This window comes from Pterocles gutturalis, unplaced genomic scaffold (genome assembly GCF_000699245.1).
Source record: "Pterocles gutturalis isolate BGI_N339 unplaced genomic scaffold, ASM69924v1 scaffold35388, whole genome shotgun sequence".
NCBI classification, from domain to species: Eukaryota; Metazoa; Chordata; class Aves; order Pterocliformes; family Pteroclidae; genus Pterocles; species Pterocles gutturalis.
Window position 1 is genome coordinate 638 of NW_010119547.1, and position 27,537 is coordinate 28,174.

Sequence of the window (27,537 nt, forward strand, 5' to 3'; positions counted from 1 at the left end):
GTCACTCCATCATAGAAGGCCACCAGATTGGTCAGGCAAGATCTGCCTTTGGTGAAGCCATGTTGGCTGTCTTGGATCACCTCTTGATCTCATGCCTGTCTTAACATGGCTTCAAGGAGGATCTGCTCCATGATCTTCCCAGGCACAGAGGTGAGGCGCACCAGTCTTTAGTTCCCCTGGTCTTCTTTTCTCCCTTTCTTAAAAATAGGAGTAATGTTTCCCTTTTTCCAGTCACCGGGGACTTTGCCCGACAGCCATGATTTTTCAGATATGACGGAGAGTGGCTCGGCAACCACATCAGACAGCTCTTTCAGAACCCTGGGATGTATATCATCTGGCCCCATAGACTTGTATACATTCAGTGACACGAGGCGGTCTCGGACTTGTTCTGCTGTTACAGTGGGAGGGATTCCGCTTCTCTCACCTTCACCTAGAGGTTCAGGGTCCTGACAGACATGAGAAGCCAGACTGCCAGTGAAGACTGAGGCAAAGCACTTATTGAGTACCTCAGCTTTTTCCATGTCTGAGGAAGCCAGTTCTCCTTTCTCATTTATCAAAGGGGGAATATTTGGGAATATTTGGGAACAGAGGAAAGAGAAGCATATTTTGATTCTAGATTTATTCTGTAGGCAGAAGCCAATAGGCACAAGCCAGCGCCTTTCTTGAAATAGCCTAGATCAGAAGGTGCCATCAGCAGAAGACATCTGGGCCATTCCTCTTGCCCTTCCTTCCCCTCACTCCCTTGCTGTGCATGCTGCTACCCTGCCCAGGGACAGTGGTTTCCTCCCATCTCTCTCTGCAGCGTGTGCTTGTGTCCACGGGAAATGCAGCAGTGGGATCGACGGGGACGGCTCCTGTGAATGTGACGTTGGCTGGAGAGGGGTGATGTGCGAGACTGGTGAGTGTCCCCTCCTTTTTTTCTGGGGCCAGAAGAAACCATTTCAGGAAATGCCAGAACTACAGCCATGACAGATCCCAGTGCACTACCAGATCCCAGTGCACTACCAGATCCCAGTGCACAACCAGATATCCAGCAGCTTCCCACATGCTGTGAAATACAAGTGACATTCCTGTGCTATAGCAATTAATTACCGTATCAATAGAGAGACAGCTGAGATACTGCTCATGAGACTTAAATGCTTTACTTAGCTAATTCTCTATTTGTGTCACCCTGTATGTGTCCCAAAAGAATATCCCATTTGTTAAGGCTATATGTTTTGCAGAGCAGAGTTATCCAGCACCTTTTGATCCTGAGATCAAAAGCCTCTCAGGTGCTTCAATAAGTCGATTTAGCTATACAACTGGGTATTAAATTATGTTCTTGCTAATACAATAAAAATTTAATTAGCAAATAAATCACTTTGTGTTGGTTTAGTACAGCCCCTATATCCAATAAAATTATATTTTAGTTAGACATAATTAAAATGTATTCAATAACTATTTCAGAACTCTATGTTTAATAGTATAAAATAAAAAATGGTATAAGCACGTTAATAATAGCATTCAACATCAGTTTTAAATTTGCTCAGGGAAAAAACAGTAATGAAATTAATTTTATAGCTAAAGTTGCTATATCTGAGGAAATTACAATTCCTTTAGAAAACCTACACATATATAATTAAATTAATAACATGTAAAACTCACCGGACTAAAAACAGATACATGATAACAGGTGAAATGTTTTCCTGGTAATGTTGACATGTCTCTTCCTCACAACTGAATTTAAGTGGTACCCACTGATCCATACAGATGGAGTCTCTATTCAGACTGAGAGCACAGTTGTCTGGTGCAGAACTCAGAACAGACTCCAGCTCTGCACGGTGGGAACAAGACTGGGAAACTAGAAGGATGTTGACCCAAAAGGTTCTGATCCCTGTTTCATTTTTTTTTCCTCTTGCAGAAATCAAAGACAATGCATGTAACGCCTCATGCCATACCAGTGCTAAGTATGTATGAAATCCTCTTATTTGGAGGAGAGGGGAGAAAAAGGGGATCTCTTGCAAGGCAAAAAAATAGTCCGTCTTGCTCCTTATGAAGATTTCTCAGCAGCATAGATAACACTCATGTTTTTCACCATAGAGATGAGGAGCAATGTTAATGTAACATATTCAGTGACAAGGCCAAAAAGTTCAAAATGTGCATGTTAAAGGGGGAAACAAATGGGACTTTGTGGGAAGGGAGAAAAAGAAAGAAAAAGGAAAGAAAAATATGTGTGACATCCTACAATGCAATATACAAAGAAATGGAGCCTACAGCACTAAAGAGAACAGGAGGTCAGGGCAAGACTGATCACAAAGGTGGGTTTCTGAGGTGGGCTTTATTTGCTCCTCCTATTTGCCCCATCTACCACCACACACACACACAACTGAGAAATGCCATCAGCACTAGGGACTTCACCAAAGAGAGCTGCTTTTGACAAGAAACAGCTCTCCTCTTCGTATCAAAATATACACACACAAAAAAATGCTCTCCACAGTCCAGCACCAATACTGGCACACTAGTTTTCAAAGGAGCAAGTCACCCCCATTGAGCCATTTACTGAAGTGCACCCACCCCCATCACAGACCAGACAACAAGATTTACATTACTGAAGACAGTAAAAAAAAAAAAAAAAAAAAAAAAAAAAAGGAAAGGTGGCTGGAAAGACTCCTCATTTTCAGCCACAGCTCTTCTGTAGGAGCAGAGAAACCAGATGTAGATCATTGTCTTCCCCATGTGTTTATGAATTGCAGGTCACAGCAGTGATATTTTACCAGACTTTTTTGGCAAAATTCCACTCTCAGACTTGCTCAGGGGGATCCCACACATGCTGGCATCAAGACTGTGTTTCTGACAGGAAAAGCCAACTGTTCTTTTGAGCCTTAATCATCCACTGCTGTACCCCTGTAGGTACAAGGATAGGTGCAGACATAGCAGGAGTAGGGGGGAGGATGGGGTTGTGCTGACTCTGCTGTGATGTCCCAACACCAGGGAGCAATTCTGGCAGGAGTAGGGGTGAGGATGGGGTTGTGCTGACTCTGATGTGATGTCCCAACACCAGGGAGCAATTCTTGTATTATACAGAGTTCATGGGGCAATAAACCCACACTTGCATACAGAAGGCCACACTGTCCAAAAAACCCAAGCTTGAACCCAGAGAACTCACACGACTGGCTCCCACCCATGCAAATCAGTTCTGCTGCATCCCTCAACAAATTGTGCGCACAGAAACAAAAATTTGTGCACAGTTTTTGGGTGAGCAGGCATGCAACTTCCAGAGTTCTGCATGAGAAAATAGGATGCTTGCTGACCAAAGGATGCATTTTTAGTACTTAAAATAATACATCCAAAACACATTTAGAAAGCTTGGTCTGAATATGTTCATTTTTATGGTTGTAACTACATCACACTGTATGGTTAAATATCTTGTTATTTCTATGCAATGTTACCTTTGGAATAACACAGAAAAAGAAGGGCTATACCTGAGTAATTTTTTTCTTTTTTTTTTTTTTTTTTTTAAATGCCATCTCTTTCCTTTTACTTCTTTAGCTGCCTGCTCCTATCAAACGGCACTGCCTATTGCAAGTGTGCAGCTGGCTTTCAGGGGAACGGGACGTTCTGCACAGGCAAGTGGACTCGGTTTCTTCTCTTTTGAAAAAAAAACATGCTTGAAGCACTCTGTGATCACGGTGGAGCTGGTGAGAGATGAGCACTTCCTTATGCCCCAGTAATTGCTGCCAGTTTGCTCCAAATGAGTAAGAGCCCAACAGGTGTGGATTCATAGCAAACAAAGGGCTCAAAATCTCCAAGTTGCAAGGCATTGTGCTAAGGGAGACCAGAGAAAAGGGAACATGCTGTGCACAACCCAGGCCCCATTGTTTGCACAGTAATGAAACCTGGATTATGACTTTTACTCTTTTTCCCAACAAAGCCCAGCAAAGAGAGGCCGATTCAGAGTACAATAGCACTTCCAGCTATTGGAAGCTGTCTAGCCCTGCCATTCTCTCAGCTTTCTGAACTTGCACAGATTTCTGGAGTGGTAAAATCAACTTCTTCAGACCAGAGAGATCTGAGGGACCCTCAGAAAGGGGCAATAGCATCTTATCCTAGGTGTCCCTCCAAGAGTCTGGGATATACTGATTTTCAAAATAGACTGCTTCTGGCTACAGTGATTGTCATTAATTTTACAGTTGTTTCACTTAATCCTTAACTGATTAAAATACTAGTGCTTTTGGGAACAGAAGCATATTTGTCTACTCACAATGGCTGGCATGGTCCTAATCCAAGATTTTAACACTCTTACTCTGGCTGCTTTCATTTTCTCTTCTGGCACAAATCAGCCAAATACATTTTAATCTACTGGTGGGAAATTCCCGAGTGCAGGAAGAACTGGGTGACACAGGTCACCCATAGTGGCTCTGCACTCACCCGTATTCCCCTACACAGGATTCCTGGGCAAAACCAGTTACAGGACAAGTCATATCCCTGGTCTGGCTGCTATGGCTGCTGAAACAACAATTTGTTATCATATGAGGCAAAAACCAAAGCAATGTTTGGGCTGATTTGATTCACAGTGAAGATCAGAAAGGGCTCCCTCCCTGCTCTCAGGGCAACCCAAGCAAATTCAGTTTGCAAGCCTCTGACTCATCCAGAGTTGGAGAAACTGCAGGAGTATCCATCTCAATAACAACCAGGACTTTTTGTCACAGGAGGGCTGGGTGGTATTACATTCTAGACCTCCTGCAGGAGAAGGTATATGGTCTGTGTGCAGAAAAAGGCAAGCTAAGGGAAAGATTCAAATGGCCATTTAATCTAGAGAAGAACATGAAGGTCCCTTTTTTGGTGCTTGGTTGGAATAGGCAGAATCGGAAGATGGGAAGTTACTGAAAGTCAGTCCTGGATGAATCTTCCAGAGTAGAAGCATGCTCTCAGCTTTCCCTCTTGTAACCAATAAGATGTATTAAATATCTGTCACCAATTAAGTCTATGGCCTCTTAAATCAAAAAGATTCTGTGTTCAGAAAAAGTTAGCAAATCCCTTTAAAACATAGAGAGAGCTTAACCTGAAAAGCAAAAAGCCAGTAAAGCACATTGGCTTAATCTGGGTTTCATTGTCACTGCTCAGCTATTGATGCTTGCGAGACCAGCAATGGTGGCTGTTCTGCCAAGGCAGAATGCAGAAGAACAACGCCTGGCAACAGAGTGTGCATCTGCAATGCTGGGTACACTGGAGATGGAATAGTCTGTATCGGTAAGCATTTGCAGTGTCTTGTGTATCACATGGAGGAAAATTACAGGAGTGGATTTTCCTATAGATGGAAGATGCTTCTTCCACTGTGACCCAGAAGTGCAGTTTCCTGATAGTATAGACCTTGATGCCAAAGGTATCTCTACCTGCCAAGTGGTTAATAGTACTTGGCAAACCACGCAACTACAGCAGTGTGGTGTGACAGCAAAGCTTAATAAAAAAGATCTGCTTCCTAACAAGGAGAGGCCCATCTTCAGCAGCTTCTCTGACGGTTGCAAACTTAAAGACTTTTAGACACTGTTGTGCCGTGCCTCCCCAGGTATGATTTTAGAAATACTGATGGCAGGGTTTTAGCCTCCAGCAAGACAACTGCAAGACTTAGACGGAGGTATTCAGTAGCTAAGAAAATTAGTTTCACTGATTCACAGTTGTCATAAATCTGCATTCCTAGCATGCTTTACTTAAAATTCTCCCTTTTTGGGTTTTCAGAAGTCACTCTTTTTTAATTATACTATTTCTGTTTCATAAAGAAATCAACCCTTGTCTGGAGAGCAATGGTGGATGCGATAGAAATGCAGAATGCACACAGACTGGACCCAATCAAGTGAGTACTTTGTCAGTGTAGATAAATAAGACAGTGAACCATTTACAGTTGGGCAAAGAAAGATTTCCTACTCTCGACTTTGTTTTTAAATGGAAAAGTGGATTTCATAACAAAAGATCTGAAAAGTATATGCTTCCCTCAAAAAGGTATTTGAGGGGGAGCATGGACAAACATGAAAAAATTAATTTCAGTGAAAAAAAATCCAAAACTGCAGAGGAAAGCAGTGTTTTGCTATTTCAAGCACTTGTTTCTCTCCTTTGGGAGGTTTTGATGTGAAAACTTGTCAGCTTGAAAGTATTGCCAGATAATGTTTCTTTCACTGTTATAGAAACCAACCATGGAAAAATTCTATTTCAGCCTAGCCCTTCTCCCAGCATAGCTCAAAGGTATTCACAAGGAAATAAAATGGCCTGAGTCATAGTTCTTGTATAGAAATTTCTTCCTAATGTCTAGTCTAAATCTACCCTGTTTCAGCTTATACCCATTACCCCTTGTCCTCTCACTACACTCCCTGATCAAGAGTGCCTCCCCATCTCTCCTGTAGGCCCCCTTCAGGTACTGGAAGGCTGCTATTAACTCTCCTCGGAGCCTTATTTTCTCCAGGCTGAACAACCCCAGTTCTCTCAGCCTGTCCTCATAGGGGAGGTGCTCCAGCCCTCTGACCAATTTCGTGGCTCTCCTCTGGACTCTCTTCCTTACCCATTAAACTATAGTTCATATCTGAGCAATAATAGCCTCCACTACAAAATCCCAGCACTGCAGAGCCAGACTTACAGGACAGGAATGTGCCTTCTTTCTGTAGGGCTTTCAGTCATACAGGTGTTCCTGCTCCGGCAGGGGGATTGGACTAGATGATCTTTCGAGGTCCCTTCCAATCTCTAACATTCTGTGATTCTGTGAGGTACATAAAACACTGCTATTACACTGCCTAGCAGTTTTATTTCTGTTGGAAAAATCTCCTTGAATTTTCAATCTCTCACATTTACATGTGCATTCTAAATTGAGAACCATTAAGCAGTGAATTGGAAAGGAAGGCAAGTCATGCATTTGCAACCATGTTAACTTTTCATCCTTGTGATAACTGCAAGTGCAAAACAGAATAATCATGACGTAGGCGTCAAATGCATTACTGCTGTATGGGAAGCTGTTAGTAACATCAGCACACAATTGCAAGTGTGTGACATCTAGTGATAGGACAAGGGGCAATGGGTTCAAGCTGGAACATAGGAGGTTCCGCTTGAGTATGAGGAAAAACTTCTTTACAGTGAGGGTGACAGAGCACTGGAACAGGCTGCCCAGAGAGGTTGTGGAGTCTCCTTCTCTGGAAGAGAAGAGAGGGGAATACCAATCTATGCAAATAAAATGAGGGAAACAAATTAGGGGGTTAGCCTGTTTTGCCAGCAAGATGACTATGTGCAGATGTCAAAGGGGTCATTTCAAATGCCCAGGACTACAGAGGAGAAATGAGAGGTGAATAGGCAGGGAAAGGGCAGACAGAGCCTCTTGGGAACTGTTATTCCTCAGTCTCAAGTCTATGGTTGCTCATGCTGGCTAGGAAACTGCTGTGGGAGAGATTATGTATTTTTAGCTTAATAGATTGTACACCATATCACTATGAAATGATCTGGCAAAAAAGTAAATTAAATATAAGTGTGCTGAAAAAAAAATCTTTACATCTATGCATGTGTTCTGGTTTTGCTTTGCAGGCAGTATGTAATTGCTTGAAGGGATACTCTGGAGATGGTAAAAAATGCACATATATCAGTCAGTGTTCACAAGTAAGTATCCGTTTAAGGAGAGTGTTTAAGGTCTTGTTTTAATCATTATGTATGTATTCAAAACTAAGACAGGTATGACCAGAATCAACTTATGTTACTTTAGCTAATTTTTAAATGTGCTTGGTTCAATCCATGCTTTAGTGCTATTGCTGTTTTAGAAACTAAGTATGCAGTGGGCCCAGACTCATCACTGATAAAAGCACACTTCAAATCAGATCTAGAGAAACAGACCCTAGTCTGTAGTGGTAGAATGTAAGGCTTATCTTCTCAGCAAATTTTTTGTCATTGCTAGAGTTCATATAAAAAGCCACTATGTAAATTTGTGTTGGGGACACAGAGGGCTTACCAACATTTCAATTACTATTTAAAAAAAAAACAATTTCTAGGCAAGACAGTTAAAAAGCTTGGTTCAAATGATAAGAAAGAGAAGTGTGATCTACTACATGTTACCTGTAATGACAAGAAAAACCCCCCTACAGTTTGGGTTGTTGTTGCTCAGGGGACAGTTCTAGCTGTTCTAGGAGCCAGGTGATGGGGAACCAAAGAGAATAGTCTATGGTAGACCAAAACACCTATTTATTTTTAATGTTCTCCTGTCATTAAGTCCTCTGGTGTGATTTGGGACCACATCTGTGCAGACTGAACAAGAGAAATGATCAGGTGTCAGCATACACATCCCCTTCTCAGACTGAAATTTTTCTAGCCTAATCAGAGTATCAAGTCCTCACCTTGCTGTGAAATCCATATTGGGACAAAGGGGTGCTCAAGAGCCTGGGGTCCCTGCAGAAGATGTTTCCAGCAGAGGTTCCAGCCTTCAAGCTCACCCAGGGCAGAGCTCCCATGGGGCAAGTCAAAGAGCAGAGCCCCATAGCCCCTATGGCCATGCGTAGGCTGCATCCCGAACACATCCCTGTGGATGGGTAATACAGGATAGCAACACTACAAGCTGCAGCAGATGCAGCTTAGTAAATAGAGAAACAGAGGAGGAGAGATGGTGGATGGGATAATAGAAGCCTCTCTAGATGGGGAAGTTAAAAGAAGAAAAAAAAAAAAAAAAAAAACATTCACCACACCAATCATTTCCCTTCTTTTCTTCCACAACACGTAATGCAGGGCTTCCCATGGCATTCCTCATTTTGTCCCTCATTTATCACTGCAGGCTGAGAATCAGCCACATTCGTTTCACATGAGTTAGCTGACATACTGCAAGCCACATATTTGGAAGCAGTATGGTCCTCTGCACCAGCTGCGTTGCTTTGCTTCTTGGCAAGCTGCAGCAGGGACGTATCCATTCTCCTGTGCACATCAATCCTTTGTGCTCTGAGCACAGTGACAATAATTCTCACCCTCCCAGCCTGGCCTGTCAGCAGAGTTTCTTTAACCTTGAAAGGTTGGAAAGATGAAAGAGCAAGGGCAAAAACAGAAGCTAGAGGAAGGGGAGCTCAAAGTTATGATCTAATGCTTGCTATGATTTTGTATACTTTTGCCTTTTCCTATGCCCTGTTCCAGCAACTTTTCTTCAATCAGCTAATTGTATATATATAAAAAAATATATAGTCTTGAGAAGTGTTACTGGCAGACCAGAGGCTAATCTGGCTCAATTTTGGCAAACCTCTGTGCAGCAAAGATTCATGGGAAGCTATGATAAGCCCAAGGTCGCCAACAATCCACCTAAAGCTAGCCAAATAAATCACAAATGCACCCAAACCCGCTACTTACAGCCAGGACTCACTGTGGGCTGTCAAGTCAGGCCCCACTGGTAGCTCCCAAAGGAGCTTCTGCTCCCACTCATGGCCCATAGGAAAGGACCCACAGCAACAGAAGGGACACTGTGAAACAAGCACAAGGAAAGAAAACAAGATGGCTTCTCAGTTTTTGCTGATTTGCTTTCAAGTCCAAGATAGAAACTTATTTGCAAGCTGAGGTGCCAGCTGGGGAGCACCCACTTTTGACTGGGCAGAGCTCTGAATGCCAGCACACTGCTCGTGGGTGAGGAACATCTCCCCTTAGCACAGAGAGCTGCCTGGAGGCAGGCAGGTGGGTGAGGTGCATCATTGCTGCCCCAAGCCGTAGGTCATTCTGGCAGTGCAGCTGGGGGCAGGCAGGAGATGTTTTAGAGGAGAGCACACAAGGCAGGTCCCCATTCCAGCTGGCCTGGGCCATCAGACAGACAAAGAACAGTAGACTGTCCTATGGTAATGCTCCCCCAGAAATCCAGGCTCCTAGCACCATAAAAGTGATTTACAGCTATAAATAGTTCCCTTCAGTGTAAATCAATGCTGCCTCGGTAGAGCAGCTAAGATTCATCCCCAAGGTCCAGAATGAAGCCTGCCTGGAAATCTTTGGAACCTTATAGCACCATAAACTGAGGATATAAGGAGGGAATAAAAACATCCTCTACATAAAAGGAGAGTTATTTCTTATGAACCTTAAATTCTCTTTATTGTTTGCCAGAAAGTATATAATGTCAGAAGTACCAGTAAGATCTGGTTTCAAAAAGCTGTTGGGATTGAAGTCTTTCTAAGCTATATACATTGGGGAAAAGTGTGGTAAAGTATTGTTCTCTACACCGGGCAATGAAGGAATTAAATATTTTAAATTTTGATCTTACAAGAATAATGGAGGCTGCAGTGAATTTGCTATCTGTAATGACACTGAACTGACAGAAAGGACCTGCACCTGCAAACATAACTACATTGGGGATGGATTTAAGTGCCGAGGCAATATCTTCCAGGTAAAGTGCTCCACATGTTTGCTGTACCTTATTTTTCTTCAGACAGTTATTTAGTAAAATGGTTGTCTTTTGAAACATGCCAATTTTTTTTCTTGAACAAATTGGTAAATCTACCCCAGAATCTGAAATAATCCTAATCCAAGAAACCAGGAATAGGAACAGGATGATGCAAGGTAACCTCATCTGCCTCAAAAAAAGAAAAAGACCAAAACACACCGCACAACCAAAACCAAGTGATGGACAATCATTATGTCTGCAGTACTAGGGAGTTAATACTGGTATTTTTAGATTTCAGAGAAGCCTGTCCTTTGATACATCAAGGTAAGAAAAGAACAGGAGCAATGCAGATGGACAGCATTTATTCCAAGACAGAAGTTCTCTTTCTTTTCCAAGTGCTGCATTTGTGTGTACTCCACAGATGTTGCCCCATGTTTTCAGCACTGTTACAGTCTTGGTTTTGATTGCAGGAACTTCTCAGGGATTCCAACACATCTAGGTTTTATTTCCACCTAGAGGTAAGAAAAGGTCCTTTTTTTTTTTTTTTTTTGGGGGGGGGGGGGGAGGGGGAGGGGTGTGTCTTTTGTCTCAAGGAAAGGGGCAGGGAGCAGGCATGAATCTGACATGTACCAACATCCTTCAACTTAATTGAAAAATTGGAAGTGGATTTGGATCATCAGCCACTAATATCAGAGATGCTGTAATTTAAACTATTAACTGTCATTAAAACCTCTAGAGAATTAACAATAAAGACTAAGATCCCAGGGAAAGGAAGGTCCCCCAGACCAGGCATAAAACAGAAGCTTTCACCCATTCACAGTCTGAGATCTTCCAGCACCTCTCTTGTGAATCCCGATGTGTGCAAATACCACTCTTCTTCTACCCCTGCTGTATTTCCAAACTGTGATGCTGTTTTCAGTTGCCCCTCAGAAGTGTTACAGCGTGCTGCTGTGTGTTGCTAGACAGCCAGCATGCACTCACTGCCAGTTCTCACTGCTTTTTGGAGACTGGCAGAAGTAATTCTCTGTTTATCCCAAGCCTCAGGGCAGCACAGATCTGTATACTGGCCTGCTAGTCCAAAGACTCAGATTCTAGCTTTGATTACTTCCTCTCACTTTAGCAGAGCTCTCTTCTTATTTTGTCAGTGGTCATTGCAAAGTGCCTGCAATACCCCAGGTCCATTTGTCCCTCTAATAGTACCTAATCTGCTCCTAGGTACAAGCAACCATGTATCAGCTAAATGCATGTACAAACACATGCATATATCTGCTCTTGACTACCTCAAGATGAAAAGGTTTATTCATCTTCCCTTGTCCAGGAGGGGACAGCCCTTCTGCACTCTCCCTACACTTAGTGTCAGTCGAGAGCTTCCTCTCTTCTCTTCCTGTTCATTGTCACAGAGAAAAAGGAGACTTGGCTATAAGCCGCAATCTTCCACTTGCTACCCATGGGCAGTGGTGACAGATGGGGCTGGGAAGGAAAGTCCACACCATACAAGAGTTTCTCACACCCTTGCACAGCAGGGAAGGGAACCCAATGTGCAACAGCAATAGGGCCGCAGGCACCACTTCCCACTGAGCAGGGTTGTCCCCATCTTTGTGTGATGTTATGCACATTAACACATTATTGCTTTGTCCTCTTAAATCTGGCAGGCCTTGTCTATCAGAGATATTGCAGGCCCTGGCCCTTTCACTCTGTTTGTACCTCGCACAGATGTACTAAACAGCGACCCACGAGTAAGTAAGAAGGCCAGAAGTATTTTGGTGAGCTGCCCATCAGTTTTTTGGATTTAGATGCTTTGCTCTACTGCTTCTCAACTCTTTCACCTTCTGCTGCAGGTCAAGGACTGGATGGCTAAAGGAGTGATGGCTCAGGTCCTCCGGTACCATATGGTGGGTTGTGCCAATCTATTGTACAATGACATGACAACCATCACCAACATCACCTCTCTCCATGGGGACCAAATACACATCAGCTACTCTCAGGTAACAGAGCATAAAGAGGCAGGAGACAGGATAATAAAACAGTCTGCTCTCATTCCATTTTTTCTAAAAACCTGAATGGCTCCCTTTCGTCCTCTGATGCACAAAATAAATAAATAGCATTAAAAGAAGGTTGCCCATTCAGCTGAAATGTTCAGAACTTATCTGATATGCAAAGGGAGGAGTTATACAACCCTTGCTTTGGCACAAGTTATTTTATCCTCAGACTCTGGCTTTATGAGCATGATGAGAGTTTGAAAAAGCAGAGGGCAATTTATTGAAACTGAAGCTACTGCTTGCTGCAAAGAAAGGACACTCTGGGCTCACTGTATCAAAGAAATTTAGCATTGGCCTCACCCACCCTCAAGGTTCCACAGAAAATCTGTTCTTGTTGCCTTTACAGAACTCACTGGTTTTGAACAACAAAGCCGAAATTATACTCAGGGATGCTGTTGGCACAAATGGTGTGATCCATGTCATAAACCAAATTCTGGTCCCATCACATATGCAGGATTTCCCCCTTAAGAAGGTATGTGCAGCTTATTGCCGTTCTCAACCCAGTGGCTTTTCAATGGTTACTTTAGATATATAAATGATGTAAGTCATGAAAGAAGCAGTGATACTAAAAAGACCTTGTACAAACATCGTTTGACACTGATTAATAAGTTAAATATTTACAATTCATTCAGGAATTACAGTTACACTAAGAGTGTAAGAGGATATTCGCACAGGGCTTTTACAGTGGCATTGATTTCATAACAAAAAGTGACTTACAGGGTAAAGCAAGCCAATACCTGCTTTTTAAATACCCATATAATGTATTTATTAGATAAATTACTGAATATGCTTTTCTTTGTAGGAAAGCCTTAAAATGGTTGCAGCCAAACATGGATACATCCTGTTCAGCAGTTTGCTAGAGGTAAGGACACAAGAGACAGCAGCCATTGGGAAAAGGTTTTAAATACTTAGAGCCAAGAGCACAGACGTGGCACATGGTGTCACTGGCAGGAGGGTGTTCAGTGGAGTCAAAGGCCTCACAGCACAGTACACAACCCTGGTCACCATGTGGCCCATCTCCCACAGAGGGGGGGGGATGTCAAGCATCCCCTCCCCACTCAGCTCTGTCCTACCATATGTCAAATTACTTGGCCAGGGTTTGACCCAAGTATGACTTTTTGAGCCCAAAGTTGGGCTATCAGCCTGGTTTTTGGTGGGCAGCCCTGGGTGATGAAGCGCTTCTGAGAATTCAGTCATGTAAGTCAACTTGGGCAGCTAAACTCAGGCATCTGTTTTTTTAAAGTCATGGTGTTTGCAGGCTGGTGACCAGGCAGCCCACAAGCCACTGCATCCCAGTTACACCAGACAATCACCCCATGGGGTCAATGTCACCATGACAATGTCCTCCACCTCAATTTTTGTTACGTTGCAGAAAAACAACCTGCTTGGGCTGATCAACGATCCTATTCACAAACCCGTCACGCTCTTCTGGCCCACAGACACAGCTATCCGTGGGCTGCCACAGGAGCAGCAGGACTTCCTCTTCAAGAAGTCCAACACAGACAAACTGGTGCAGTACCTCAAATTCCACATTGTCCGTGACGCTGCGGTAAGCCCTTGCTTTTTAGGAGCATTGCCAAGGCCTAACATAGAAGCCCAGACACATGCATCTCACCTCTCTCCTTCTCAGGTGTTGGCCTACCAGCTGCCCCGCTCCACCTCACTGAAGACCCTGCAAGGCTCCAACCTCAGCGTCAGCTGTGGAGATAATGGGGAGATTGTAAGTGTTCACCCTCCCAGCACATTTACCCCTCGCCCCTGCTGCAGGATCTGCTCATGCAGAATGCACTGTGCCTGTGCACAGCCCCCAGAAAGGGTCAGTGGCATCAAAACTCAGTTGATCTTTGCCAGTCCATGCCAACAGCCACAATACCAGGGAAGCCACTCCAACAGATTCAGCAGACTACATGCTTTGTAAGACTCTTTGGAGCTGCCATTTTCTCTGTTGTAAGACACTATTTGTTCAAAACAGCTCTCGGTTACCTAAAAACTGAAATACCAGCAAATTTTAACTTCTCCTACAATGAAATACTGAATGGAAAACTATTAAGATAAATCTGGCTTTGGCAGAAGCCCCATGAATGTAGCATCTGCATGCAAGCTCTGGTTTGTAAGCACTTACAAACTAAGATTGCAGGCATGCACACAGCCTGTTAAACCAGAACAATGGCACGTTTTTCTTTGCAAATGTACCGGATCGTACCCACATAATCCCTGGCAAGCATCTGCCTCTGAAAACACAGCTAAACCTAAATATGCATAAGGTAAACTTGTGGACATTGAGTTGGCATGCTCTGTCACCTTCAGGAAAGGAAAAAAATTTACCCATCTGTGATGTTATAGCTTTCAGCTATAGGAAGAGAGGTCCCCAGATTGGTTTAGAGCAAAGGCAGGATTATCCCTAACACCCATGCAGGACCTGGATTCAGCCTGGCCCCAAGGAATGCTGGCTCATTACTTGTCACACTGCCCTCTCCCCATCCCATCTCTCAGGGCGCGCTTTTCCTGAACGACAAACAGTGCAAGATAGTGCAGAGGCAGCTGGAGTTTGATGGGGGCATTGCCTACGGCATCGACTGCCTGCTGACAGACCCCAGCCTGGGAGGACGCTGCGACAGCTTCTTCACCATGGATTTCATGGTCAGTCCCCTTTTTTGATCCCCCACTCTGGCAAAGACACAGCCCAAGGGCCAAACTCTGTCCTCAGAGACCAGGGCAACTTGCAGCAGCTTTGGCACTACTGAGATTAAGTCCCACCACTTCAGAGTGGCTTCATCTGCCACACTGGTTAGAGCTGAGGTTAAGAAGTGCAGTAAAATGCCTTAAAGGTATGCAACAGAAATCCCGCATCCACACTAAGCAACACACAGGATAAATGGTCTCAGTTAAGAGCAGCTTAGCAAGCCCTGACCTGTTTTCAGTAATTTTGTTCAGACCAGAACTGCACCTTACAAATCCAAGGACGAATATGAGCAAAGATGTATTTTCCCAGCATGCTTTTAAATTTATAGATATTTTCACTATGAATTTGGTGAGAGAGACTGTATTTACAAAGTTCCCAATTACAAAGGTACAGCACTGCTGTCCCAACTGCACAGGGTATAAAGGACATGAGATAGAGAGCTACCTCCAGGCTCTCAGTCTCTCACATTTCTTGCTTTCACAGAAATATCCTTTAGCACACCTGAACAGGCACTGTCAGCATGGAGGAAGTTTTGTCCATGAACTTTGATGTGTCCCACAAACAAGAAGTTTTGAAAGCCATTTTCAAATGGTTTTAAGACCATATTTACTTCAGTTTAATTCAAATGTATGAAAAAGAACTAAAGAAGTAAAAAAATAAAAAAAATTCAGGTACTCAGTCTTAAAAAAGCTAATTAGAATTTATATTTCAGTTATAAAACCAACACTTCGGTGTTTCCCATCTGCTCAAGTACGTTTTGTTTCATGATTTTATTAAATGAAATAAAATTTCCTCAGATCTGGTCAGTGCTTACCAAGATGTAGCCATTTACCTCTACTCCAAATTAGACATCCAGATCTGATGCAGACCATGTCCATATTTGTTTGAAGAATATCCACTGTCTTTTCCCTGATTGTTTAAATCCAGAGCAAAGTTTCTTCTTCTAGAACTTATATTCTGGTATCAGAACTAATTTCTTGCATTTCATGGCACTAAATTAATGCAACTATTTTGTTGTCATTCTCCTCTCTTCTTTCTCCAGAGTTCTTATAATCTTTTTCAAGCATAATAAGCCTACACTCTGCTCATATTTGCTGCTCTCATAAAAGATCTTTTCAGATAGCCTTTTTTTGACATTATTTTAATATACTTTTTTTTTTTACTTTTCCATTTTTTACAACAGGGACATTGTGTTAGCTGTTTCAGTAATTCTAAATGCCCTCCGGGGACAAAACCAAAGGTAATACATTAAAATCTTGCTTTTAAGCAATCTAACCTGCTCTTCTCTGTACTTCACACAAGCAAACTAGAATAAGCTGCTTTGAAAAAATAAAAAGAGAACCTTCAACAGTGAAACCACACTATTAAGTGATGGCATAAAGCCACCAGGAAAAAGCTGTACCTGGGCAAACAACCAGACACTGGTGGTGGGGGATGCTTGTTGGTCTCATGCAGCATCCACTCTAGCAAGTGCTTTGGTTGACTTTGGAGCAGCCCCTCTGTCCTCATTAATGGTGCTTAGCAAGTTGGGATTCAAAGAGAAGGTGGGGGCCTCACACTTGCACTCTTCACACATCACATTTGGATTCAATGTACATCAGAAACTGTGATTTAAAGAGGGGAAAAAACCCAAACCTCCACATAGCACTCATCTTCTTGTGGTTTTTCCCCCTCTATGCGCTGGAATGTGCAATGCCCAGGAAGGGATCCAATGGTGCACATACGAGTTCTACGGGCTGCGAAGGGACGGCTGCCGTAGGAACTGCTCCATGGTCATCCACACGCCCAAGTGCTGCAAGGGCTACTTCGGGCCAGACTGCCAAGGTAGGACCCCCCTCCCCATCACCAGCTATGGCCTCTCTGAGCACAACCACATGGCACCCAGCAGGCTGAGCTGTGAGAGCTGGGGCAGGGGGCACGAGGAGAGACCATCCGCAAGATGGGGGAACTCTGTTGCAAGAGCTGAAGTACACAGAAAGCATTATTGCTTTTCCACTCCATATAATCTCTTCTTCACATTTACAGCAAGATGTAAATTCCATGGTAGTAGCAAACTAAGTGAATGCTGTAGAGACTAAAGACTGCTCTGCTGTAACCAAACCTAGAGAGTCTAAATCAGTCACCAGTTGAAAGTCCTTTCAACACAAAACCAGACATCATCTTTGTGGCAGCAATACCAGGACACACCAGAGATAGAGTGTACAATTCCTCAGCCACCTGCAAGCACACCACTGGTGTGAGCTCAGAAATTGTAGCTTTACCAGATGTGAGACAGTTTGAGAACCTGTATCTCCAGCTGGTTGTTAGCAGACACTAATGAACTGCATGCTCCTTCACCTGCCAGCCCCATGGGAACAGCACTGAGGCTCTCACCAGGGTACATAGGGTCAGGATCCAGGTTAGGATTTCTGCTGGCAGACAGGTCCAGGGACACATAGCCCTGCCAGCCCACTCTGTTCTCTGGATTTCACAAACAGATACAGAGGGGTCCTGAGCAATTTTGGCCAGCCCAGCCTCAGCTGCCCTTTAGACTCACCCCAGCAGCACACAGGCACATGGGGGTGCACAAGCAAGGCTGGATTTGGGCAGGGGCTGGGCAGTGCTATTCACAGATGGGTCTGAATGAGCAAGGTACCCAGGTAACAGCAGCCAGACCAAGAGCCAGAAGAGTCCACAATACTGTTCTGACAGGAGCTGTAAAAGTGTGTCCAGGAATCTGCAGTATGAGGCTTGCAGTTGCAAGTGTCGCAGCTTCTTTTACATGTCCCAACAAAGATGCATTTACAGGTCTTTCCCTGTTCAAGGATCCTTACAGAGCAATGAATAATGAACAGTGACAATGAACATTCACTTGAGCTAAACAGCCTTTTTTTTTTTTTTTTTTTTTAAAACCTTTCAGCTTGCCCAGGGGGCCCAGAGAGCCCCTGCAATAACCACGGCTCCTGTGACGACGGCTACACTGGGACAGGAGAGTGCCACTGCAACAGCGGCTTCAATGGGACTTCGTGTGAGCTGTGCTTGCCAGGCAGATATGGCTCCAGCTGCAGGCGTAAGATCAAGTTTCCTTTCCATGCTGTTGCCCATGTCACACCTAAATGATTTTGTCAGTGATGGGTTATGTAAACCAAGAAACGCTTCCCCCTTTCAACACCAACATTTTTCCCGAGTGCCTCTTCACAGGGATGGGTGGCACAGGGTCTCAGAAGGGAGGGGGAGAAGGCAGAGGCTTACTTAGGTTTCTCTGCAAGATTCCTCCTATTCTTATAGAGTACATAGGTAACAGGGAATGGAGACAAAGCATCCGTCAACTACAGCACAGCCTTCTCCCCCATCCCCATTGCAGCAAATGCTGCAGGATAGCATTTTAGCAGTGCGAGTCCTCAAGGATTGCAGGAGACCAAGGCCACATACTGCTTTTGCGGAAGAGAAGTAAAAGGACACTAAGATGAACACAGTCTGTGAAGAGGGACAGCAGCTCAGAAACTGCTCACATAATCCATTTTGCTGTGGTTTTAAATGTAAGCTAGGTGGAACCATGATCAATATAACTATTTAAACTTAAATGTTTTCCTAACATAAAGCCTTCAGACAGGAAGCTGCAACGTTAACCCTTCCATCCTAGCCATGCTCATGATGCACATATGGTGGGGTTTATAAACTAGATATCCTTGGGGTGGACACAAGACCCTGGGCTTGGACACCAATGCTCAAGAATATGCTTACCTGCAATTTATCAATTTTATAGCACAACGCAGCATAAACTGCGTAAGCTGGCAGTCTGACCCAGATTGTAGTATTTAACAGAAAAAATGCTTTATAGCCCCTTCTCTTTAATGCATGTTTATGTCAGCCAAAAATTAGATAACCAGAGAGTGAAACTCATTTTCAGAAAAAAAGAATCAGTTTCCCCAACCCCACATCATTTTCATCTTTAACCAATATTTTAGAAAGAGGAATAAAGCAAGAAAGGATGGTACTTCATTACATTATAAAACAGAGAACCACCAATAATTCCTCAAGAAGGACTCAGCATATAAGTTATTGCAGAGCCCAAAGACTGGGGGGAAAAAACATCACCTATAGACTGAACCAGTCACTCATGCTTCAGTTTGCCATCCACAAGAGGTAGCACCCCATATACAAAAGGAACAAAAGGAATTCAGAAGCTTTTAGTCATCAAAATATCTAAAACCTAAAAAACAAACAAAAAAAATGCAGCTAGTTTACCTATGTTTTACAGCAAAGGTAGCTAACCTCATATTTGGTTTCCTTACTCAGAGAGACCTTATGCCACACAGCAGCCAAAGACACTTTCTGCACACCTTACTTCACTCTGGCTAAAAGGCTTCACCACAACCAGCAGCTGCTGCACATTAGGACAGGATAAGGCTGGATCTTCAGCTCAGCCATTAGTTTCTTCCCACCACGGTTCTTTGAGAAGCTTGCTACTCTACCGCAATGCAGATGAATATTCATTTTCATTTTCAGAGGCACATTGAATGAATGCCAGTTATACAATCATAGGATCACAGGATAATTCAGGTTGGAAGGGACCTGAGGAAGTCTCTAGTCCCACCCCTGCTCAAAGCAGGGTCAGCTCTGAGTTCAAACCAGGTTGTTCAGGGTCTGTCCTGTTGGGGTTTGCAAACCTACAAGAATGGAAACTGCATAACCACTCTGGATGGTCTGGCCCACTGCTTGACTAGCCTTGTGGTGAAAAAACATGAGGTTAAATTTATCTAAATAATTGCTAAATAATACTGCATCTAAACTGACAGCCTTGGTGATGTTTCTCTAGGGAAAAAAAAACCTAAAGGCAGCTTTGCAAATGATCTCTCTGTGTTCCTTTTGCAGCCTGTGAATGCAAGACCAACGGGCAGTGTGACGAAGGATATTCAGGAACAGGACGATGTTTCTGTGAAACAGGATGGACTGGCCGGCTGTGTGAAACCAAGCTAGGTCTCTGTCTCCTTAAATGGAGCCATGGGTTGATAGCACTTGCAATTCAACAGAGGGTTTGCATAGAGAAGAGAGAGAAAGGGTTAATAACAGCAGAAGCCCTCACTGGAGGCTGAGGGATGCTACTCTGGACCCTGAACATATCCCTTTACCTCCCTGTCTCCTCCTTTGTGAAATGGGAATATAGTATTTACCTCCCCTGTGGAGGGGCTTTGGGCTACGTGAGGGAAGGTATCACCTGAAACCTGAGCAGTCAAAGAAAAATTCTTACAGGTTTTCCAGTTAGCAAAACTGGTATGAGGGCTTTTATTTATGCATGAAACAAGGGCATTATAATATAAATAGCATCTTCATCCCAGATGTTCTGCCTTCCTCACAGCTCTACAGCCAGTGTGTTCCCCCAGCTGCTCAGCCAACGCCATCTGCACGGAGAACAACACGTGTCAGTGCAAGCCGTTTTACAATGGGGATGGGATCACATGCACAGGTGAGCACCCTCTTTCACAGCCTGCTACAAGAAAACAGGTTCTCCACTCTTGCACATGCACTTGCCTGCAGTTACTGTCTGGCATGAAATGTTGGCTATCAAACTAAAAAGCTTCCACAGTACAGAAAGTTAAACTAATTTAGGGTATGTAATGATCCATTTTTTTCTGAAGAAAGTGCCTGGCTTCACCAGGCTTTACTGAGCAGGAGTATAAACAGGAATCATAGAATCATAGAATGGTTTGGGTTGGAAGGGACCTTAGAGATCATCTAGTTCCAACCCCCCTGGCATGAGCAGGGACACGTTCCACTCACCCAGCCTGGCCTTGAACACCTCCAGGGATGGGGCATCCACAGCTTCTCTGGGCAACCTGTTCCAGTGCCTCACCACCCTCACAGTAAAAAATGTCATCCTAATATCTGATCTAGATCTACCCTCTTTCAGCTTAAAACCATTACCCCTCATCCTATCACTACACTCCCTGATAAAGAGTGCCTCCCCATCTCTCCTATAGGCCCCCTTTGAGTAGTGCACTTCAGTCAGGTTCTGGAGACAGCAAGGTTTTCCGCAGTGTTTCACTCACAGGATTTTCTTTGATGACCTTAGGCAAGGCAGTTCCCCAGTGACATCACTGCAGAAACAGTCATTCTTTCTGAGCCAAGTGTCTCATGTCCCCTGAAGTCACTCTGGCCAGAGCAGAGCCTCCAAAAAAGAACTCTCTTGGGCCGCCAAAAGTCAAAGCAGAATCTCTGGGAGGTGATCCCATGTCTCTTAAATCGAGGATATCCTGATGAGGGCTTGAGCCCTAAAGGATAGCCTTTGCATAACTTAAGGAATGCCTCAGAAAACTCCCAACAGTTTTTTCCCCCAAATAAGTGTTCTAGTATTTTTAGTGTGCCTTCAAAACCTAGAGGTGGTTTGTCTTTGTGAAGAACATCCTCTTTTAAAGCAGACTTGACTCACCTGTTTTCTTTTCCCCCGTGCAGCTGCAGACCTCTGCAAACAAAACAACGGCGGGTGCCACAAGGCAGCCGAATGCACACAATTTGGGGTGAAAGTATTCTGTACCTGCCAGAAAGGATACAAAGGCGATGGCTTTACATGCCTTCCAATAAATCCTTGCGCCGACGGGTTCAACGGAGGCTGCCATGAGCATGCCATTTGCACTGTCATAGGACCTGTAAGTTGAATTATTTCAGTCACCAGCAGGGAAGCCTGAGGCATTCCTTCCTGGTGCGAGCAGAAGTGTTTTCACTGGCTGGATTACACCCTGTACCTCTCAAAGTCCCTGTTTTCCAAAACAACCTTTACATAGCTCCAGCCTACTTTGCACATCACTTTGGTATCCTTTCAGCTGAGGGGTGAGAAACACTTTGAAATCTTTCCTCTGGGGAAAGGGGTACTACAACAGATGGGATATTTTCCACGTGTAATTTTTCTGTCTGCTTCTTAGCACTCCCTAACTGCATATATCTATTTGCAATAGGAGTTTGTTGGACTGAAATGGAATATATTTTGGTAGCTAAACCTAGGGACAGCTGGAAGAATCATGTCACTTGTTGGCTGGCTGGCTTCAGCTTAAAAAGCTCTGCAGCCACATGACAGAAATTCCTTGGCCCACACAGTTAATGTTGTTGAGGAAAACTTGTGCCGGTGACTTGATCCAGCATTTGTCCTGGTGCTTTCGGGATCACCTGTCTGTTCCATTTTGATGGCTTGCTTGATGTGTCTTCCAGGAGGTATCTAGAAAAGGCTTGCCACTAATCTGTTCCAGCTGCCAACCATCACAATCCCTGCATGTCACCAACTCCTGCTTGGTTTATAGTTCTCAATTTATTACTATCAGTGGGTTGCTGAATTCCTTTCATGCTCACATGGCCAGTCATTTAAATATAATTTTGATAGGTTTCCCATCTGATTTGTTAATTATGTGTCATATAATTCTCCAATACATGTTATTAGCTTTGTGGATGGAATTATGCTTTGGTATTAATTCAGCAAAGCACCCAAGTGCATGTGTAAATGTTTTGCTTAGAAGAATAAATGTCAGCATCAGAGTCTGTGGTCTGTTGAATCACAGTTGTTAGTAGCAACTTTCCTGTTTGTCCATTCCTGGCTCTATCAAGTGAAATTTTTCCAACAGTTCAGAATGTTGCTTGAAATACCGCTTTAGTGTCAGCTAAGTACTTGGCTTGGCCTTTTTTATTCTCTTTCTGACCAGGACAAACGCAAGTGTGAATGTAAAAATAACTACATTGGAGATGGGCTGAACTGCTCAGTGATGCAGCTTCCTCTTGACCGCTGCCTGCAAGACAATGGGCAGTGCCACCCCGACGCTGACTGTGCCGATCTCCACTTCCAAGGTGAGGATGGCACACCATGCACACCAGGGGACAAGGACATCCTTGTCCTGTGCCTCTGCACTGAAGTCAGTGGTCAGGATCCTTCTGTCTGTAAACTCACTCAGTCCTCTACCTATGTCCCCTTGAAACAATCAGAAGATTAAAGTCAGAACGTGTGCTTACATACTTTGCGATACCAGATTTATGGAACAACAGATGAGAGTATTCCAGGTAGGGATGTTAACCCTATGGGATCAATCTGTCCTAACTATGTTTCACAAGTATTTGTATGGCACAATTGACACCGCATCCAGCCATGGAAACCCCCTCAGGAAGAGCTGGTTCTCTCTCTTTGCAGATACCACGGTTGGGGTTTTCCACTTGCGGTCCCCACAGGGGCAGTACAGAATGACGTATGAGAAGGCAAAGGAGGCCTGTGCCAATGAGTCAGCCACCATCGCTACGTACAACCAGCTGCTGTACGCGCAGAAGGTGAGGTAACCTCACTGCGGGAGGGGATCCCCAGAGCTAGGCTAGATGACCTAGTCTTTGGCTTTCACACCCACCTCTGATGCTGACCGGCTTTGGGCTCGGGGAAGCTTTTCCCAGGAAAGGCCCCCTTGGGCCTGTATGAGGAGCCCCTGACTTTCAGAGGGGCTCTGCCTCCGCAGCCCCTCAGCCCAGAGCTCAGCCCAGGACAGGCTGCAGGTGGATGGATGGACAGAGCCCCCTCAGACCCTCTTTCTGTTGGGTTGGGTGCTGCCTGAGCACCCTGGGGTCCATTTCATCTGCAGTGCCCCAGCCCCACCACCCAGCTCTTTCCCAGTTTTTTTCCCTTACGGCTGTGCTGGCTGCAGGCAAGGTACCACCTGTGTGCTGCTGGCTGGCTAGATGGCGAAAGAGTGGGCTACCCAACTGCCTTCTCCTCCCCAAACTGCGGCTCTGGGCATGTCGGCATCGTGGACTATGGGAGACGAGTCAACCTGAGTGAAATGTGGGATGTCTTCTGCTACAGGGAGAAAGGTAAGAGTCCTTTGCTGCATTCCTCTGTGCAGAGGGGAGCAGCTGCAGGGATTTCAGTTTCTTTGTGCCCAGGCTGCTAGATAACGCTTCAAGGGACTCTGCCTCTTTTTAACTTTAGGAAAAAAAAAAATCTGTTGGCTGCAAGTTGTTTTTCAGGCACAGGACAGCCTAAAGCCTTCCAGCAAAGGGCGTTTGCCCACACAGCTGTGTTTGTACCTTCCAGAGGTGAACTGCACCTGCAAGGCTGGCTACGTGGGGGATGGCTCGTCCTGCAGCGGGAACTTGCTGCAAGTGCTGATGTCCTTCCCAACGCTGACAAACTTCTTTTCGGTAGGGCCCACAGCTGGCACACTGCTCAGTCGGGTGAGCGGACCAAAGCAGGCTCTGCCACCGGGTTGCGTCTCAATGTTTGCTTTACTACCAGGTAACACCACCACCCCAGCAAAGCAAGGTGGAGCGGTCTAAGTCTGCACCAGCAAAATCAGATCTTAGTTACTATTTTTTTTAATTACTTGTTCCAAAGAGGTTTTGGGTTTCTAAAACTCATTTGGGAATGAAATGCTACTGCAGCTTTAGCTTAAAGAGGATTCTGTTCACGACTGCCTCTGGCTTTTTAAGCATCGTGAGGAGTGGCATTTTGTAATTTTATTGAATTGCTGCTGGGGAAAGGCAAAACATTAAAAAGGTCCTTTCTTGGCACTACTCAGAAAGGCATTATACGTGTAAGTAGCCTCACAGACAACAAGGGCTCAACTCCTGCAAGTCAGTTTGAGGTGTGTTCCTCAAATCAGCAGCTAAAACTGGGTTTTGAATACAAACTTATTTTGTAATGTCACTCCAGAGCTGTTTCATGGCTAAGAACAGAAAGCTTCTTTGTCATTATTTATACAGTCTCATCTTTTCAGCTCCCCGCACAGGAGCGCACAGTTGCTCTTTGGTAAAGCTGGATTTTTGTTTCTGCCTAGGACATCATGGCTTACTCCAACAGGTCTCGGAAGGGGAGAGAGTTCCTGCGGTACCTCACAGACCTGTCAGTGCATGCCACTCTTTTTGCTCCAAACGATAGCGGGTTAAAGGAAAATGAGGTCAGGGTTTTTTTCTTTTTTTATTTCCTCATTTTAATACCACTTTTTAAACAGCCTTTATGGGTTTCTGTATCCCAGTGAAATTTAAGCTTAAAAAAAAAAGAAAAATCTTAGTATGACATGACTTCTGTGTAACCCCACATAGTTTAAACTGTGCTTCTAAAAGAGGTGAGTTCATCATTTTTCATTTCTCTTCCACAGTTAGGAGTGCAGGGTTATTGAGCCTTCGAGTCACTACAGAGGTCTTCCTGTCAGGGATTTTAGTCACCCAGTTATGAAGGAGTCTGCCTGAGATGAAGTCTGTTCTGGCTTATTAGCACCGAGCACAGTTGTTTGAAGAAAGCAGTGCACAGCTTTGGTATTTCTCACAAATATATTAAAGGCATCTGTTCCTAGCTTCATGTCCATGCTTATCCCTTTTTTCCGTCCTTCCTTCCTTCCTTCCTTCCACCAAACATTGTCTCAAACAATTCACATGGGTTTATGCCCTGGCTTGCATCTTCAAGCTGTTTGGAATATTTCTGAGGCTCATCACTTCAGGTCTTGATACAAAAGAGTAAAATCCTTTGTCCTGCCAGAATCAAGGTACTGCCCACTGCAGGCAGCTATCAGAGGCCAGCAGGGGCAGAAGATCACTCTGTTTGCATCCAGATTTCCCAGGTGCCTCTACCCCATATCGTACTTGCTGCAGCATTAACAGCAAAGAGGGAAAAAGGTCATAGGCACTTAGCCTACTGGTAAATACAGAGGATTAGTGAGATCAGTTTACGCTCTTCGTATTTTGCTTTCATTTGCAGACACTTTCTGGGCGAGACATCGAGTATCATTTATCTAATGCCAGCATAATGTTTTATGAGGACTTAACCAATGGAACCACTCTTACAACTCGTCTTGGGGAAAAACTCCTCATTACCAACACCAGGGGCCAGGAACATCAAGTCGCCACTGCTGAACAGGTACCTTTTTAATAAATCTCTCATTTTTGTGCTTTCCCCCCTCCTTATGCTATACCCTGTAATCAGATGACACACTGATGCAGAGAGCAACTCGGTAAGGGCAGCAATGAGAGGCTGACTTCAGAAGGCTCTTTCCTGCCCAGTGACTGCAGGATAGCAGCTGGCAAACTGCAAATTCACAGGTTTGGAAATGGCCAATCTCTGACCTGCAAAACTCAAGGAAACCTGTTCAGGTGGCCTGCAGGAATGGCGGGGTGGGGATATGGACTTGATTCAACCCTTCTCTCAGCCTGGCAGGATTATGGGAGATAGCAGTACAACAGGAACAGAGATGAGAGCAGCAGCTTATCATTAAAGAAAGGTGCTGGCATTTGTAAAGTTAACTTTAAAGGTAGCTTTCTGGAAGAGATGAGACTCCAGCATAGCCTTGCCCAGAGCAAAAACAGACAAAACATAAGTTTGCACATTTTATTGTTATTTCAGTGGGTTTTTTTAAAAGGCAAAAATTCATATTCTTTTTTGCAAATGGAAAGTATCCTCTGGCACTTTAAGGGAACACATCATTTGAAAACACACCCAATTTCTCATTTTTTATTAAGAAAATACTTGGTGCCCAGGGGTTTCAGGTGACTTCTGTGACAACAGCCCCTTGAGACCAAGGCTGGGACTTTGCTGTGGATGATGTGGTATAGCTGAATATGAAAATAAGAAACCCAGCACCAGTGGCCTTGCTGGTTAAAAACATGTTCTAGAGGATGGTGCTAGACCCAAGGGAAGTTGCCCAACATGCAAACTGCAGGGGGAGATTTTCACAGACACCAACAAGAAGAAGATAGATGCTGCAGGAAGAGAGGAAGAGGTGCACAAATTACTCATCTGTTGCCTTTACTCCCTTCCTCTTTCCCCTTTCAGGAGAAACTCCTTTAGCACGAGAGTTACCATGCACTCAAGTTTGTATTTTTAAAACTGTCCTATACTGCAAACCCAGTAATCACTTTAATAAAGGATACCCTCACGAGAAATCACATGCACCAGCACAAGGCTTACCTATATTACTCATTAGCATGCCAGGAGCTCTTTTGTCTCACTTTGATCTGATATTTGAGTTAGAAGAGAATCTCCTTTAAAAAAACAAAAAAATACTTCCTTTCTTCAAAAGCTGCCAAGGGGAGGCTCTGAGCCCATTAACACAAGTCATGCTCCTACCCTTCAAAGCTGGTTGGAAATTTGTAGCTTTTCTTCCTCCCTGGATGACCTGAGCAAGCCCCTGGTTCCCATGGCTGCAGTGATGCTCTGCAGAGTGCCCGGGTGGGAAGGAGAGGTGGCAGCTGCTTTCCACACATGCTCCAGGCAGCCAAGCACCCACCTGTCCCAGCATGCCAGGTCAGAGCCCATGAGCTTTCCCCAGGACCCTGGCAGGGGTGAGGGAGAGGGAGGAGGACATGGGGTGACTCCCACATCATTCTGCAGTGCCACCACAGCTGAGCTGCTTCATCCCTGGGCACAGAAAGTCACAGTGTGCTCCAGCAGTGGCATACCACCTCATGCCAGGGGCAAGAGCAGGCAGCAGCTCCTGGTTCTGCTCACTGAAGAGAAACCATTTTGCTAGGATGCAATTTAAAGC

General features: G+C 44.4%; 1 protein-coding gene across 1 annotated transcript in view; it reads left to right on the plus strand.

Moving 5' to 3' along the window:
• Window positions 1-802: 802 nt before the first annotated feature.
• LOC104460653 (stabilin-2-like) overlaps window positions 803-27,537 on the plus strand; it is a gene marked incomplete at its 5' end in the record, with an annotated part of 31,995 nt that continues 5,260 nt past the window's right edge. The window contains 27 exons of the mRNA XM_010076604.1: window positions 803-898; window positions 1,901-1,946; window positions 3,529-3,605; window positions 5,104-5,229; window positions 5,757-5,830; window positions 7,537-7,608; window positions 10,223-10,342; window positions 10,810-10,857; window positions 11,992-12,075; window positions 12,178-12,324; window positions 12,725-12,856; window positions 13,181-13,240; window positions 13,751-13,927; window positions 14,009-14,098; window positions 14,872-15,018; window positions 16,245-16,301; window positions 16,762-16,885; window positions 17,961-18,110; window positions 19,916-20,020; window positions 20,400-20,507; window positions 21,494-21,687; window positions 22,729-22,870; window positions 23,208-23,341; window positions 23,707-23,872; window positions 24,096-24,202; window positions 24,838-24,957; window positions 25,755-25,895. Of these exons, the coding sequence (XP_010074906.1) occupies window positions 803-898; window positions 1,901-1,946; window positions 3,529-3,605; window positions 5,104-5,229; window positions 5,757-5,830; window positions 7,537-7,608; window positions 10,223-10,342; window positions 10,810-10,857; window positions 11,992-12,075; window positions 12,178-12,324; window positions 12,725-12,856; window positions 13,181-13,240; window positions 13,751-13,927; window positions 14,009-14,098; window positions 14,872-15,018; window positions 16,245-16,301; window positions 16,762-16,885; window positions 17,961-18,110; window positions 19,916-20,020; window positions 20,400-20,507; window positions 21,494-21,687; window positions 22,729-22,870; window positions 23,208-23,341; window positions 23,707-23,872; window positions 24,096-24,202; window positions 24,838-24,957; window positions 25,755-25,895 (3,044 nt within the window). The remainder of the gene's footprint in view (window positions 899-1,900; window positions 1,947-3,528; window positions 3,606-5,103; window positions 5,230-5,756; window positions 5,831-7,536; window positions 7,609-10,222; window positions 10,343-10,809; window positions 10,858-11,991; window positions 12,076-12,177; window positions 12,325-12,724; window positions 12,857-13,180; window positions 13,241-13,750; window positions 13,928-14,008; window positions 14,099-14,871; window positions 15,019-16,244; window positions 16,302-16,761; window positions 16,886-17,960; window positions 18,111-19,915; window positions 20,021-20,399; window positions 20,508-21,493; window positions 21,688-22,728; window positions 22,871-23,207; window positions 23,342-23,706; window positions 23,873-24,095; window positions 24,203-24,837; window positions 24,958-25,754; window positions 25,896-27,537) is intronic.